At 43.6% G+C, this 17,387-nt stretch overlaps 2 protein-coding genes across 2 annotated transcripts in view; both read left to right on the forward strand.

Moving 5' to 3' along the window:
* Positions 1 to 362: 362 nt before the first annotated feature.
* On the forward strand, positions 363 to 8,053 carry LOC109480920 (conditioned medium factor receptor 1-like). Its single transcript, XM_019783336.1, has 10 exons — positions 363 to 589; positions 1,399 to 1,620; positions 2,515 to 2,651; positions 3,014 to 3,124; positions 3,512 to 3,672; positions 3,974 to 4,047; positions 4,242 to 4,347; positions 5,528 to 5,617; positions 6,034 to 6,178; positions 7,011 to 8,053. The coding sequence occupies exons 1-10, from the start codon at positions 422 to 424 to the stop codon at positions 7,249 to 7,251; spliced, it is 1,455 nt and encodes a 484-aa protein (XP_019638895.1). The 5' UTR covers positions 363 to 421; the 3' UTR covers positions 7,252 to 8,053.
* Positions 8,054 to 11,162: 3,109 nt separating this feature from the next.
* Positions 11,163 to 17,387, forward strand: part of LOC109471494 — a 40,800-nt gene continuing 34,575 nt past the window's right edge. The window contains 5 exon segments of the mRNA XM_019770867.1: positions 11,163 to 11,250; positions 12,498 to 12,728; positions 13,696 to 13,738; positions 14,399 to 14,465; positions 14,773 to 14,909. Coding sequence (XP_019626426.1) covers positions 11,163 to 11,250; positions 12,498 to 12,728; positions 13,696 to 13,738; positions 14,399 to 14,465; positions 14,773 to 14,909 — 566 coding nt within the window.

Genomic DNA, 17,387 nt, shown 5'->3' on the forward strand with positions numbered 1-17,387 from the left:
ATATTTTCACGGGGGTGAATCTTTCTTATTACTGCTGTCCTGAATCTAATGGTTTTACAGAAAAGCCCTTTGTATAAAGCAGGTTTTAAACCATAGAAGACTGTGTTTTATATACATTTTTGTGATGTAATGTCTGATATTTGATTATCTTACAATATCATATTGTTCTGAAATTTATGTTGTAATGGGATATGATATAACGTTGATATGATATGAGATAAGGTAATAAATAATGCTTAATACCTTGAAAGAAAATTTCACTACATCATTGTTGCTTCAATGGGACAGGGCATGCCTCATATGAATAAAACACCCCCATGATGTGAATGCACCTGTCCCTGTACATTGACCCATCAGTCCAGTTCTTTGGATCCACAATCAGCTGATCACTGCCCAGTGTGTGTGAGTGTGTGCAGCAGGCATGGCTACAGAGTTTGTGCAATCCTTGCTCCTCCCTGCCTCCAGTCATCCGGTTTGGGTGGCAGTTGTCACTGTCTTATCGCTCTTCATTTTGAGAAGTCTTCTGAAAAAGTTACTGAAACAGAAGATAACGAACTTTCCAAGAAAGTTCCCAGAGGATAGAGAAAAGGTAAGCTAGGTATAAAGTCCAAGGTACAGCTGGTACAGTGTGGGATAGCCCTGATAATGTTCTGATTAACCCCTATATCTGGTGCCCCTTTTAATTTTGTTCTGACAGGTATTGGGTAAAATGGGTCATATAAAATGTAATCAAGAAAAGGCTCAACCTGTATGCTTGACAATGTATAAAGGATTTAGCTCAAATGTGTCTAACTGTTAAGCACTGTTAAGAGGGCCTGCAAGAGGGAGTAGTGATTACGAACTACGCAAAATTTTCGCTGCCTATTACGAATTACGTTAAAGTCTCAGAGCTGATTACAACTTTACAATTTGCGGCTAATGCCCAATTACGAATTATGTTGATTTTTGCGGAGGCTGCCTACGAATTACGAAGTCTAAAACGGCCTGATTTAATACGCCTTACGAAAAAGGGCTTGCAGGCCCTCTGTTACTGTGTTAGCTTTTATTAAAAGTAATACCTCTTTACTTCTGGGTATAGAACTACTGTACATGACTTGTATAAATTAATGTTTTAAGTGGCTCAGAGATGTGGGTTTGTGTCCTTTTTTGTCCAGACAGAGTCTAGGTTGACAGCACATGGATGGGGAGATTGACAGGCAAAATCTACATTCACAGGTCAAACACTGAACTCAAATAGTAGGTTAACAGCACATGGGTGGGGAAGAATAACAGGAAGAATTCACAGGAGATTAAAAAGGTCAGACACAGGAAATGGGGTGAAATTGGAGGCCCAGAAAATCCTTTTAACACTCCTGGAAGCATGAAACATCTTACTATTTTTGTTCATACAATATGCAGAAGACCAAGGCCTTCTATGATGTAGCAGTGGTGGGTGCAGGGCCAGCAGGGTCAACCCTGGGCTACTACCTGGCCAAGGCTGGCCGCAACTGCCTCCTGTTGGAGAAGAAGAAGTTCCCGCGGGACAAGTACTGTGGAGACGCCGTGTGTAAGACTGCCATCGAGATTCTCATGGACATGGGAATCTACGAGAAGCTGATCAAGGAGAACAAGGCCCGCGTGGTTAGTACCTAGCCTCCTTCGCAGACTTGTGAGGCGGTGGCATTAATTTTTTTGGAGGGGTGACACGAGTTACATTGTATGCCATGGAGGGACGGTTTTGCCGCCAAGGGAGTTTGCCGGGGAGAGAAGGTTTCCCTCGGCAGCAAAACCGTTCCTCCGTGGCATAACTCGCATCGCCCTCCACCAAAGAAATTAATGCCCCCTCACAAGTCTGCGAAGGAGGCTAGTTAGTACCGGACCCGATTTACATGCTGACAAAATGCTGACTGTATGAAAGATGCGTATGTCTTGAATGTTTCCTGCATTTAAATCGACCTGCTTTGACATAAGTCAAGCATGTATGTTACCTTGAGGGCCGGTGTGTGTACAGAGTTTTCGTACTGTCAGGTTTTTGCTTGTATGTATCAATTATATATATTAGATCTACATCACATACATATAACAATCAGCTACCTGGTAGTGATGGAAATGATGACGTAACAGTAGTTTGCTTGCAGTTCTGTTGTTATTTCTGACAGGATGTTAGGTCAGAGGTCTCTAAAAAGGTTATCTCATTTCCTGTCTTCAATTTTCTACCATGGGAGCCATGGGAAGAAAATTAAACAGAATTAGCAAAAAATTCAGAATAATCAATATTAAGCAAGGAACGAACGCACAAAAACTCAAGAGATTTGCATCCAGTCCATTTGTAGCCAATCAGCGCGCTCCATGTTTTGATATTCGGGAACATTTGCAACTGCTTGCAATCCTCCCATGTTCTGCTAGGGGGCGCAATTTGGCCTGACCATTTTTTTCCACCCCTGAACCAGTCTGGACCGCTTTTTCCACCCCCCTAACCGGTCCAGACTGGACCGGTTTTTCCACCAACCCTCTAATTGACTTCTTGCTACCTAGGCTGATGCAGGAGGCCTGTGCAGCCCCGGGGGTCTCAGCTACATTGGTCGCAGCAAGGAGATACTTGGAGAAATCCCAGCAGCCCTTGCCTGCAAGAGATGGTGGCTTGACGAAGCCATTGCCATGGCAGCAAAAAGGTAAAAGTCGCAAAGGAATCATCATTCAGGCTGTATCAAGTCATCTATATATAAATGGTTTATTTGCAAATTGACATAAAACTAAAACAACATTGCAGCCTGATAATACAATGTATTGTACCAAAGGCTGAATTACGTAGTTTTAGGGAACACTCAAAGATAGATCTTTAATATTTACAACTATAAGTCATAATTTTGCAGAGAATGAATTTTGAGTGGGGGTTTTCACATTGTTTTTAAGTTTGCAGTTGAAACTACAGCATAGTAGTAACACATTGAACACACATATTTGTGGTGTCGTGCACCTCACCACAAAAATAAAATCACTGCAAATAGTTCAAGATTTACCATGGCTGTTCCAGGGCTGGTGCAAACTTGCAGGAGAACAGTGGAGTAAAAGATGCAGTGTTCGATGCCAAATCCGGGCTGTGGACAGTCTACCTAGAGGACAGCGACAAGACTTACAAAGCCAGGTGACATCACAGTCTACTCTTTCATTGTGTTATCATTCTAAGAACAATTGACATTAATTGTCAAGCACTCTTACAAAGAAATTCCTGGATACTTATTTTGATATACCCCAGTCTCAAGGACTAAAGCTGAGCATGATGCAGCATAGTCACTGGGTGGGAGTAAGTGGGTGATACGTGGAGGAATTCAGGAAGTGTGTGATACCCAATCGAATTACTGTTAACATCATACAATCTCCTGAACAGTTGCAAACCCAAAAACTTTCTAGTGGTCTGAAATCTCTGATTACTAATGTCTCTTCGTGGTTTGAGTTCAAGATAACTTGTGTAAACATACATTGTATCTTTAAGTGTAGTATGAATGTATATCTGTTGAACTCTGTATTACAGAATCCTTGTGTGTGCTGATGGTGCACCCTCTAAACTCGCCACAAAACTTGGCATCGTGAAACGCCCCCCTGACGGATCGTGCTCTCGCGCCTACGTGGAGAGCGGCACCCACAAGTTCAAGGCAGATGGTTGTATATTCTACCATAAAGACATGTTACCTGGTAAGTCATTTACATACACTGTACTCTCAAGTTTCTATCTTTTCCATAAAATTACACTGTACTCTCAAGTTTCTATCTTTTCCATGGAGACTTGTTGTTTTTACTCTGTTTCCTCTTCTTCCATTCCAAACAAATAAGGTCAGCGCCAAATGTCTGTCACCATCATAACTGGTGCTGTAGCAGACACCCTGTGGTATTGGATTACATTATGTAGCAAGTGGCAGAACAGAGTTGAATGATTACTATATAGTATGTCATTGCAGTGCAATTACAAAATTAATATGATATTGTTTCCCTACAGGTTACTCTGCACTTTTCCGTCACCCAAACAATGAACTGAACTACTGTGTGTACCTCATTCCTGGCAACCCCAAGGTCAGTCCACAAATTTTCATAGTGTACTCTGACATTAGTTACATAAATTCCATTTAAGTCACAGAACATGCCACCTCAATATTTCAGACTTTCCAAAGTAGAGATGTTCTTACTAATAGGTATTGTGCCTAACGTTTGCATTTCACCATAGAATTATAGATTTTATAATAATTTCATTTCCTATTTCTTGTTAGGTCACCAACGATGATCTACCCTATTGGCACGACTTTCTGATGAAACAAGACCCAAACATCAGCAAGTCTCTGGGTCCTGGGGCCAAGCTAGAGAGGATGAAGGCTGGTAAGCGAGCAAAGACAATGTCCATATTCTGATATAATAAAAATGTTCAAAATAAATAGCTGCGTTATGTCTTGGTGAGACCTCAAAATGATTAGATTTTAAGCTTTCTAGCAGGCAGATCTTCTATAGCTTTGATATCTTGTGATCTGAATGTGTCGGGGTCACAAATATTTGGATGCATATGGTAGATAGCTTTTGTACTTAGGAAGAAGTGACATACGTTTAGAACACCTAGCAGCTTGTTTTGGAACTGTAGGACATTTTATGAACAGGCTAACATCTTGTCAACACCACAGGGTCATGATCAAGACTTCAACCTGTAAGTTATACAGTAATCTGAATTATCATATAGCTGGGTGACGTTGACCAATCAGAAGGCTCCATTCCACATTCCTTATGATGCCGTAATGTCACAAATAGAGTCAAAATCGGGTATGTATTCATCCCAATCCATACATTAAACAACCCTATAATCACCCGTATATGACCTCAGGTGACCCAATAGAACACGGCTCTAGTTCTAAAAAATCCAAAAATAACTTCAGTAGTGTTCCAATGACCTCGGGTGACTCCCATAAGAACACCTGTTCCCTACCTGTGACCCAGATAGAAGACATAGAACGTGAACTCTACCCAGTGACCTCAGGTGACTCCAGATGGAACTATGTTCTATTCAGCATGTGCAACGGGTAAATTGTACATTGTGTCACTTACTGCATCAGTTTGGATAGGCTATCGTGTAAGGTATATGATAATAGCGTTAATGGCCCGCCTCGAGGTGAATATGGTGTGATAAAGCCTTGTCAGTTGCTATAACCACCTCATAAAGCCACCTCGTTCGCTGCGCTCACTTGGTGGCTTTATTCGGTGGTTATAGCAACTGCGCTCACTTGGTGGCTTTATTCGGTGGTTATAGCAACTGACAACGCTTTATCACACCATATTCACCTCGATGCGGGACATTAACCCTTAATTGTACGTCGATGAAGGTTAGACATCCAGGTAATAAAATACGCCAAAAAGCAGTTACTCAAGCAACTGGATATGATTTTGGAAACGTCAGACGTTTCAGCTAGTATCCACTAGCTTTCGTTAGTGACTGAGATACCAGAGGAGAAATGCAGGTTTATAAGCACAAACTATTCATTGATATGCAAATCTGAATTGTTGTTGTGTGTAGCCAGCCTGCGGCTTGGTGGGGAGCCTGTCAGTCACAGGGACCATGTGTTGGTGGTCGGAGATGCTGCCGGAATGATCGATCCCATGACAGGTGGAGGATATTTTATTCTGTTAATATTTCTCCTGTATAAGACATCGTAAACCTTTCTGTGCTTTATGTGTTCACTTTAACAAGAAGATATCTGTTTTTGTGAACTTGTTTTATTGATCATTGTAATACCTCTCTATGCATTTTCCCACCGGCACCCGGCCAAGAGTCAACTTCCTACTGGCCTCTAGCCCTGGCCAGCAGCTTCTGGGACCTAACTCCCTGTGTCTGACCTTTTGAGGTCTGGTGTTAGGTAGTAATTGACCCACCTTAACACATGCATTAATAACAATGCCTGTTTTTACAGACAGGTAAAATCATAGGGCCCCCTCCTTTGTTTTGTACTGTCATGTTGATGATCAGCTGTATACAAAGTCTCCATCCTATGACCTTAACCTTGTCAACTTTCGACCTTGCAGGTGAGGGCATCCACCATGCAATGGAAGCTGGCAAGATGGCTGCCAAGTTTATTGATGAGGCAATGTATCATGGGAACTATGACAAAGATGTGATGAGGCTCTACCATGATGCCTGGATGGACAAGTTTGGATCAGACTTCAAGTGGTAAGATTTTTGGATATTAAAACATTGTCTTATATAACTTTACCTTTCCAAAGGAAAAAGTGACAATGTCGGTGCATACATGTACATGTATCCATGTATGTGTCTTCACTTTTACAACCAGTTAAAGCTGATTGTGTGGCCAAAAAGGCTCTATACAATCTTCAGAACACTTCAAAGGTTATATACCAATTTTGTTTGTTTTGCATGACTGGTAAACCACCTTTAGGTGTAAGATGTTAATTTCATAAAGTTAGGTACAAGCTTCCTAAGACCAGACTGTAAGGTTTGATCCACTCACACCAGGATGGACCCCAACTTTTTGATTAAGTTGAAGAAGTTTGGTAGGATTTTTAATGTTTAAGTTGTGGCTCTCTCGTCTTACATTCCATCCAAGGAGACGTCCCTAACTGAAGCTAGGTACTCATTTTCAGTCAAGTGAGGAAATGAACTTTGAACTTTATTTGATAAAAACAACATGGCAGGAGAAACTCCTGAATTGTGTTGTAAATTTACAACAGTCTAAAATTCAACAGACAACAGTCTAAAAATCAGTGATATAGATAAAATGCAATAAGTCATCATTAATTAAAATATAGTACATATAATGTGGTGACATGAATATACAATTTTAAGACAAGTTCACATACAAAATGATATCAAATAATCTGCAGAAGAAGAGTCTGAAACTCAATTTACAACTGTTTCTGCTGCATGATTTTAAATTTTACACAAATGGGTGTAAAGCATGTGCCTTTTACAAGTGCACAACATTGGGGCCTGTCAAACCCGGAACTAGTGATGTATGTCACATTCTATCTTCCCTTGTCTGTAGGTCCTTTGCAATCTGCCAGCTCCTGTACCGATTCCCGATCCTGCTGGACGCCGCCACCGCCGCCATCGCTCGCAAGGGAGACAAGTTCCTGGCGGCCTGGGCGGACATCATGACGGGGCGCGTACCCAAGATTCACCTACTGCGTCCCGAGTTTGTTATCGTTATAACGTTTGAGCTGGTCAGTCTGATCGTCAGACGTGCTCTCGGCATCGAAAAGAAGAGGGAGAAAAAACTAGAATAGTACACTATGAGTGAAACATGTCTTTTGATTGTTACCGGTATTGTAAATCATGGCCACAGCCACTGAATTCAAGACCAATATACAATAAAATAGTTTGAAAAACAGAACAGTTGTTTTTTTAAATCATGTAAAAAATAAATAGTACATATCGACTAACAGTACCTATCGACTAACTTTAGCTAATCCCAGTGACTAATGTACACACGTATTTATTCCCTGAGCAATTGACTTGAAAAACTCCTTGAGACATCAGCTTGTTATGGCAACACAAAAATTTTCTACTTCATACAACAGAAGACAACTTCCAAGTAGATTTTTAGATTGATGTTTGATAAAAAATTAAAAACATGTAAAGCCACCTCATGGGATTGTTTTGTAGATTCGTCATTTTACCTAATGTTTGCTTTTGCTGACTACTAGTACCTTTTTACTTGGACATTGTCAGGTCTATATTCTTTTGAAGTGTAATACTAGAAGGAGAAAGACAATCAAGTGAGTGAAGATGTGCCTTCTTGAAGAGATAATCTTTCTTCCCAAGTGCTTTTAAGATAAATGGCATGATTTTTAATAAATGCTACCCGGTATGTGGCTTAGTGCTCCAAATACAAGTATCAGGTATGCCAAAGGGTGAAGTCACTGAAAAGTCAGGTTACCCACACGTCCTTTTGGTATCTGTTTGCATGTTCTAACTCCAGTAGGAACGTCCTGGCCTGTTCAGAGTCCATGTCTCCCTGTTCCTGACATATGTCCGTCAGTGCCTGGTGCACATCATGTGCCATGTGTCTGGCATCGCCACACACGTAGATGTAGATTCTATGGGGGGAAACATCATCAATTGCAAGAAATCAAAGATTTCAGAACTTAATGTTGTTTGACATAATAATCGGGTATCGCACACAGTGCACCACTTCCTGAATTCCTCCACGTACCACCCACATACTCCCACCTGTTGCATGCTGGGTCACCTTCAGGCTTGACCTCTTCGTCAATCAACTGTAACCAAATATCTACCCACTCTCCCTACAAACATCGATGCTACTTGTCAGCACACACAAGCACACACACGAACCCACCCAAAACAATACCTAACACTGTATTAACAGAAAGGTGCAGTCTTGTATTTCAGTAGAGTTTAAAGAACAATTCAGAAGTACCTGAAGATGTCTCCAAATTTCCTTGGCATCCGTCCTAAGCAGATCTTGCACATAAACTTTCTTGTCTTGATCTCTGGAGAAGGCAACTCTTAGTCTCAAGCTCCCATTTTTGGCCCAAGTTTCTGGAAATTTCAATTGGACATGAGTAAAAGACTGTGTTACTTTTTTAAAAAGTTTTAGATAGGTTTCCAGTGCACAAAATGGGGATGATACAAGATTGAGGGGGGATGGCACATAAGCACCAAGGCAGGGGTTCCAGGATAGTACAGGGTGAGGGATGGCACATCAGCACCAAGGCAAGGGAAGGTACAGGATAGTACAGAGTGGGGAATGGCACATCAGCACCAAGGCTAGGGATGGTACAGGATAGTACAGGGTGGGGAATGGCATATCAGCACCAGGGCTGGCACATCAGCACCAGGGCTGGGGATGGTACAGGATAGTACAGAGTGGGAGGATGGCACATCAGCACCAAGGCTGGGGATGGTACAGGATAGAACAGGGTGGGGGCTGGCACATCAGCACCAAGGTTGAGGATGGTACAGGATAGTACAGGGTGGGGGATGGCACATCAGCACCAAGGTTGGGGATGGTACAGGATAGTACAGGGTGGGGGATGGCACATCAGCACCAAGGCTGGGGATGGTACAGAACAGTACATGGGGAGGATGGCACATCAGCACCAAGGCTGGGGATGGTACAGGATAGTACAGGGTGGGGGATGGCACATCAGCACCAAGACTGGGGATGGTACAGGATAGTATAGGGTGCGCAGTATAACCTTCAACGACAGGGTACTGAATAAAGTAGCCAGCCAGGCAGACAGAGCACCAACGCCGAGGTCTCAACCTTCCAGGCCCACGTCTAGGAGGAGGTCCGCGTCCAAGTTTCAGGCGCTCGACAGGGAGGCTTTGCGTAATAGATTGCTTCAGAAATACGCACCATGCGACAAGACTGGAACGGTATCTGGTGACCGACGGGAAGACGGGACCGAAGAGACAGTCGTGGTGAAGAAAAAGCCGACGGGTTTAAACAAGAACATCCATGGTTTCGACACGCTAGGTATGGAGACCAGTAAGGGCGTGAGGCGGCTCGGAAGGAACATTCATGGATTTGGTAGCTGAATGCACCCTTCGGCCTGCCATGCCCGATGAGCTAGTTGTGTTGTAAGAAGTAGTCTCCACAACTTGTTTCATCCTAGCTTGTTCATACAATAGCCATTTGTCTATATTTCATTTCATATTCACAAAATACATACTTTGTAGACTGTACTCCATGCACTCTACATAACACTTCTGTCGACGGCTCAAATTTTCAAATTCACAAATACTCCTGATATACACAGTACTCCACTTGAAACTACTATGTGATATAATAGCTACTAAATTCTATCTATTGTATCGATTTATTTCTCAATTTACAAAATGTACAGGCCATGCAAAATACTGCCCATACACTATGCCTGTCAGTGTTCTTAGAGCAGGTAGGAATGGTACGCGCGAGGGATTGTACGTCGTCAACATCACACGATAGCTGAGGGTCGTGCCTCGTGAACTACTGTATACTGATTGACGTCGTCTGCTGCATCCATTGTTCGCATGGCGGGCAGCGACTTTGTTGTATCCATTGTTTACATGGTGACCAGAAAATACTAGCATGCACTTTACAAAATGAACAGGCCTTGCAGAACACATCGTTAAGTTGTTTTCTGTCATCGTTATTAAGACTGGAACGGTATCTGGTAACCGACGGGAAGCCAAGACCGAAGAGACAGTCGTGGTGAAGAAAAAGCCGACGGGTTTGAACAAGAACATCCATGGTTTCGACACGCTAGGTATGGAGACCAGTAAGGGCGTGAGGCGGCTCGGAAGGAACATTCATGGATTTGGTAGCTGAATGCACCCTTCGGCCTGCCATGCCCGATGAGCTAGTTGTGTTGTAATAAGTAGTCTCTACAACTTGTTTCATCCTAGCTTGCTCATACAATAGCCATTTGTCTATATTTTATTTCATATTCACAAAATACATACTTTGTAGACTGTACTCCATGCACTCTACATAACACTTCTGTCGACGACACAAATTTACAAATACTCCTGATATACACAGTACTCCAAAACTACTATTTGATACAATAGCTACTAAATTCTATCTATTGTATCAATTTATTTCTCAATTACAGAATGTACAGACCATGCAAAATACAGATCATACATTATTCCTGTTAGTGTTTTTAGAGCGCTAGCGCCAGGGATTGTTCATCATCAACATCACATAATAGCTGAGGGTTGTGCCTCATCAAACTACGTACTGTATACTGTTTTATAACGTCGTCTGCTGCATCCATTGTTCTCGTAGTGAGCAGCGACTTTGTTGTGTCCATTGTTTACATGGTGACCAGCAAACGTGCAATTTACAAAATGAGCAGGCCTTGAGTTGTTTTATGGTAGCGTTATTAGAGTCTTTGAATACACCGTACAGTTTTCTGTCTCCGTTATTTTAATAGAGTATTGCATTTTTATTTTCGCACGGAAATGCATGCAACGCTGAACATGCAGCGCGTATGCATGTACACTGTGAACGTAATTTTACTGCCCATACTTTACGGTCCTTACTCGCACATTAGCTGAGGGCGCTACCTCATCTTGCTAAGTGGTTTGTATCTCCATTCATCACATCTTGGCACGCAGGGCGTGTATTAGTCTGTCAGACGACACTGCTGCTGACGGGTGTACGTACAGAGAGACACCGTCCACGATGTGGTGGTTTTCTACAATCATCCTTGTTCTGTCGGTCTCTCTGGGACACTGCCAACATTTAGGGCGGACGTCACTTCCTTCTACCAGTAAGTAGACAGGGTTTCTGCATACACAGCCGACTAGTGAGACTAAAGTTCTTTGTGGAATGATCAGCATATGATATGTGTTGCCATGTTTGCCCTGGCGTACGATGCTGTTGGTCTGGCAGAGCTCGAAATACCATCAGTCCAGTTGAGATACACAGATATTTCTGATCTCTACCTGCAGCTACATGTAGCCTGTACCAGCAAATGTGTTGGGTTTATGTGTATGTGGATTATTATTTGCTGCATTGACTGTTACCATCTATGAAGTACGCAGAAACATTATATGTGCGGTGCGGTGCCTCTTGGTTCCGAGTCGAGCACTCTGCCGCTACTATACGCCACACGAGTGCTCGACTCGGAACCAAGAGGCACCGCACGTGTGTGAGTGTGTAGTGTATATGTGTGTGTGTGTGTGTGTGTGTGTGTGTGTGTGTGTGTGTGAGTGTGAAGGTATGTGTATATGTACTTGCCCGTGTGTGTGTGTGTGCTTTTATATGTATGTATATGTGTGTGTGTGTGTGTGTGTGTGTGTGTGTGTGTGTGTGCGAGCGCGTGTGTATGTGTATGTGCGCGCGTATAAGTCTGTGTGTGTGTGTGTGTGTGAGTGCGAATGTGTGTGGGCGCACGCGTGTACGTGAATGTTTGTGTGTGTACATGTGTGTGCGTGTATGAGTGTGCGCGCGTGTGAACTTGTGAGTGAGTATTCAGATGTGAAGAAGACACTCCCTAGTTGTTGTATGACTAAGTTCTGTAGCCTAACAGACCTTATAGCTTGGTTATAACCAGGCTATAAGTTCTGTCTACATCTACAAAATTGACCTTGAACAGCTGGAACAATCTCCCCTGGGGCTCTGTAGAACGTTTTTTGTCATGTCATCGGCAATAAAACGCATGATTGACTCAATTATGGGCGTTACCTATGTTTTCGTAGTGCAGCAGAAACTACTGTCCAATTTCACACTTCATAACTTCAAACGGTGACCGGGGGGGGGCATTCCAGTCTGCCAGAGAATCTTTTAAATGACATCTGCAACGTGAAAGTGAAACTTCACGTTAGCTTTTAAGTTTGAGGTCACACTCCTGACAGAGCAAAGGATTACTGCAAAACCAAAGAAGACGGGAACTCAGTGTGTCGTAAAGCACATCGTCTGACCAACAGGGTTTCGGGTTCAGTGTGGCAGCTTTGAAATGAAGTTTATCCATTTATCCTCCTTGGTCAAACCAGTTCCTTCCATACTTTCTACCAGACCCTACATTCGGCTACATACGGAAGAAAGACCAGGCCTGTACCGGCGGGCTGTTCAACATCAGCGACCACGGCAGCACGAACCTGGCCACCTGTGCGCACCTCTGCACGGCCTCGGGATCCTGCGGGGCGTTCGTGCACGTGCCGGGCGACTCCGACAACTCCTGCAGGCTCAAACGGTCCTGCCCGACACCGGCCAACCTCACCGGGGCTGATCTGTACTTCAAACGGCGTGAGTGAAACCCACAGTGTTTGCTTTGTTGTATCAAGCGCTGCAGCGAATCCATGAAACAAATAACCAGTTCTTGACGTTTGTGTTTGGCTTTTGCCATCCATCATTTTCATGCCATCTTGCATTAATCTTATAGTTCCCACTTTACTAATGTTGTTAATATGTACCGATCTGATAGTGATAACTGTGTACTGACCTGTAATTGGCAACTATATATTGATCTGAAACCGGTAATTATGTTTTGATATGATATTGATAACTATGTATTGATTTATTATTGATAAGTATGTATTGATCTGATATTGATAAAATGTATCGATCCATTATTGATAACTATGTATTGATATTGATAGTGTATCCATCTGATATAGATAACAACTTATTGATAACTAAGAATGCCTCCGTTTCAAAGCTCATCCCTGGCCGTACAGCGACGATGAAGGTAAAGCTAATTTTGTATCTTTAGTGTTGGTGGATGTCGATATAGCTTCTGGCTGTTTTTAAATTAGATACTGTAAAAACGGCAGGACTCCAGTTTGATGTAAAAATGTTCTTTGTTTTATTTTTACCTCCGGGGGAGGAGACATCCTTCCGCGGAAGGGTTTTGTGAGAGATTTAGATTTTCATGTTCGCAGCTGTTTCTCGCGTTTGGGTGGACGGATTCTTTTGAGACTCGGTATATGTTTTGCTATTGGGCTGCAGATGATGCACGTTCTTTTGTTTTTATTGTATATGTGTTTTCGGGCGTGAAAATGGTGCCTTTTGGTGCCCCCAAAACACCCCTTTAAAAGTGGTCGCGACCGTTGACCTTTGGCGTGTTTAAGCTATTCTCGGTCTGGTCCACGTATATGACCGCTCACACAGAGGGGTGTCCGGTCTCGATAAATTCTTTGTTTAAAACCCTATATAAAAATATACAATAAAAGTCCGGAGGTATAAAATCTCAGATTTTACTTGTTACTCATAGTTTGCAACGCCACCGCCGGTAACCGCACAGAGGAAGTGTTCACGTGAGTATGCTCGTACTGTCTTCATATAAGGTTAATCTCCGAGCAGATTTCGAGGGCAGACACTATAATTGACCATTTAATAACCAGTTGGCTGGCCAACTGCGGTGTCTTGCCCCCGACGAAATCTGCTTGGAGATTATCTACAAAACGGACTATTGTGTGTGTGTTATAATGTGGTGAAATAGATGATGCCCTTAGGTTTAATACTTCACATCGCAATCGAAAGCAAGAAATAGGTTTCAGACTTGCGCGAGAAGTATGCAGTCCTCTGGCCTGGGTGCCAGACCCACAGCACACTGGACACAAAGTATCTCAGTGAGATACTTTGTGTCCAGTGTACTATGGGTCTGGAACCCAGGCTAGCAGTCCTCCCCATGTTGACCCCTGGCTCTCTGTCAGATTCTGAGACCTTCTGTGACCTCTTGTCACTCTCCCGAGAGTCGTCGATGAATCAGGGACATCCAGGTAAAATCTTTCCCGAGTGAGCAACACTTGTGCATGCCTCTCCAGGGACGGTGCTAATATTATCCTTGGGGGGATTTGTTAGCCTTGATGATTAGAATCTTGTCCGTGTAGGTCATGAAACAGTCTGGTATCCAGATGACTGTCTATTGTTGTGGTCTGCATGGGTCAGGGATAACATGAAATGTTGTGTTTCAGTATCGTCTGTCCTCCTGGCTGTGCATCTGTCGCAGTACCAATCTATGGTGACGGGACCTACAGCACTGTGAGTGTATCTTTGTGATAAGAACAATTAGCAGCCCTGTGGCTGCAAACCAAACTGCTAGATGTGTTTCCCTACCCTTGTAGCCTGGGTGCCAGCCTCCGTAGTTTCCGCCCGCTCCCTAATGTGGTGCCTAGCGACATTAGGGAGCGGACAGAAACTACGGAGGCTGGCACCCAGGCTATTTTGGCATGAGGGAAGAGGTCAGAGTTAGATGAAGTATAACATATAACGATACAGCTTACATTGTAGATCCTGAAAATCCATTGACATATTCTATCCTTAAGTACGCTTCTGTCCCGCGCTGTAGAACTCGCCTGTGTGTAAAGCGGCTGTTCATCACGGGTGGATCATGGACGAACTGGGAGGAGCCGTGACCGTTCTGAAGTTCAGCCTTAACAGACCTACTTCTCGCGCAATTACACACAACGGGGTGAGATCGCTAGGGTGAGTTCAGCCCCTCAGCCTGTCACACATAGCCGACCTGAGGCGACCAGGGCCTTCTCTAGACCATGCCTCTGTCACACAGAGCTAACCATGGCCTCCCGACCTTCTCCAGACCATGGTTGGGAGTTAAGCTCCTGTCACACAGAGCTAACCATGGCCTCCCGACCTTCTCCAGACCATGGTTGGGAGTTAAACCCCTGTCAGACTCACACATAGCCGGCCAGGGCCTCCCAACCTTCTCCAGACCATGGTTGGGAGTTAAACCCCTGTCAGACTCACACATAGCCGGCCAGGGCCTCCCAACCTTCTCCAGACCATGGTTGGGAGTTAAACCCCTGTCAGACTCACACATAGCCGGCCAGGGCCTCCCGACCTTCTCCAGACCATGGTTGGGAGTTAAACCCCTGTCAGACTCACACATAGCCGGCCAGGGCCTCCCGACCTTCTCCAGACCATGGTTGGGAGTTAAGCTCCTGTCACACAGAGCTAACCATGGCCTCCCAACCTTCTCCAGACCATGGTTAGGAGGGTTATATTGAAAGCAAATCGATTGTACCTAGCCAAAGGCTCTGTGGCCCATAAAATAATAATTAAAGCTCGTTGTAGAAAATGTGGCCCTTAGCGTGAAACAAGTGTCAACACTTTCTAAGCTTCGGATCTAGATGAATGTATCCAAGTAAGTGTCCAAGATGTCCTGACAATGTTCTTATTTCCTTTACGAAGATACAACCCACGCGGCAAGACGTCTGTACATTTTGTACACGGTATGTTACTATTCTGTTCACATTGTTTGTCAATTACGTACATGTACAAAACTGGTGTGTAACGCCTAGAGGCGGTTTAGCGGTTATGCGAAACAAACAAACAAACAAACAATTCATTGCATACATGTACATATGGAGGGCATTCGTACATGACTGTAAGGCGATTGGCATGACTGAGAGGAAATAGGTATAAATAGGTTTGTCTCATAACAGATTTTAGTCAACATCCCTAATACCCTGGGTGCCAGCCAAGTTTACAGGCCGCTAACCGTTTTTTTCGGCAGCCAGAATCTTCGCCCACAGAGGAGTATATCCGCCCTCCAACTCGTTAGGAGGGCGGCCAAACTCCCCCTGGGCTAGACTCCCTCGTAGCGGTAAGTTAGACCGGCGGGCGAAAGGTTGCAGCCCGGAAAACGAGTTCTGGCATCCAGGGTACACCACTAACCACCAGACTGCCTGCTACCGTTTGTAGGGTGTGGGTCAGTGATGACGGCCGCCAGCCGAGTAAAGGAGTTCTACAGCAACAGCCCGTTTGACGAGGACAGCGAGTGCAACCTCCACATCATCGACAAGCCCTGCGGGATGATCGCCCCGGGATACCGATTCAACCTCGCCGGCGGGGCCGAGTTGGAAGTAAGGCCATGTTGATTTGATTATATGGATGACATCCGCGCGCGCATGAATTTTCGGCCGTTTAAAAAAAAAAAAGTTTTACAACCATACTGTAAATCGTACAAAACAGTCGCAAAATGAGCAAAGACATACCGCAAGTTGCAAAAAATGATACCACTGTCTTAGAATGCCAAAATCAAACCAAAAAAGACGAAAATGTAAAGAAATGAATTTGAAGACTAGATTATTCGCCAAACCATACTCTGTGTCATCTGTTCAACCTTCATAATGAAAACATTATGAAGGTTGATTTCATAATGAAAACAACTTTTTTTCATAATGAAAACAACTTTTTCATAATGAAAACAACTTTTTTTTTAGCCAAACTTTTTTTTTTATTCGCACGCTCGCATCAATTTTGGGGTTCCCATAGGATGTCATCCATATAATCAAATCAACATGGCCTAAGCAACAGTTACACGAACGCAACCTTTTCTAATAATAGCGGCTGCGACCGCCGAGCACCCCAAAACTTTTGATGCAACAGATCGCAAAACAAGACTGGAAATGAAAACATACATTGCCATGGCGACGGTGGTTGCTGTTAGGGTTATTATTTTCATGATTTTGAGGAATACTTGGTACCTATACAGATACAGTGCACTCCTCCCCTGAGTGTACAGTGAACGAGCCCCGGGGTCACAGAAAGTAGGGCATCTGGGGAGAGAGGTCTTAGGTTTCCAGGAATGTGGGCATAGATGTGGGTCAGAGACATGCCTGTGGACATTCCATTCCTGTGGACAAAATGCCTGTACGATTCCTATAATTCTTGCAAATTGCACACAATACTGTACCATTAGGCTCCTCCCTGAGACGTCGCCAAAAAAACGAATTTCTATAAAAAATGAATTCACACCTCATTTTCTTTCAAATATAAGAATACCTTTGAATCGTAGGTCTTAGTCCAATTTTGAAATCAAGTGTCACGCAAATCCAATTTAGGCCTGAAAACAACATGGTCAAAATGCCACCGTTTTTTTTTTTCATTGTTAGTTCAACGCCGGCCCCAAGAAGAAGTACTTTGTGAGCAGACATACCAACA

The sequence above is a fragment of the Branchiostoma belcheri genome, unplaced genomic scaffold (assembly GCF_001625305.1).
Source record: "Branchiostoma belcheri isolate BF01 breed outbred unplaced genomic scaffold, Haploidv18h27 scaffold1, whole genome shotgun sequence".
NCBI lineage: Eukaryota > Metazoa > Chordata > Leptocardii > Amphioxiformes > Branchiostomatidae > Branchiostoma > Branchiostoma belcheri.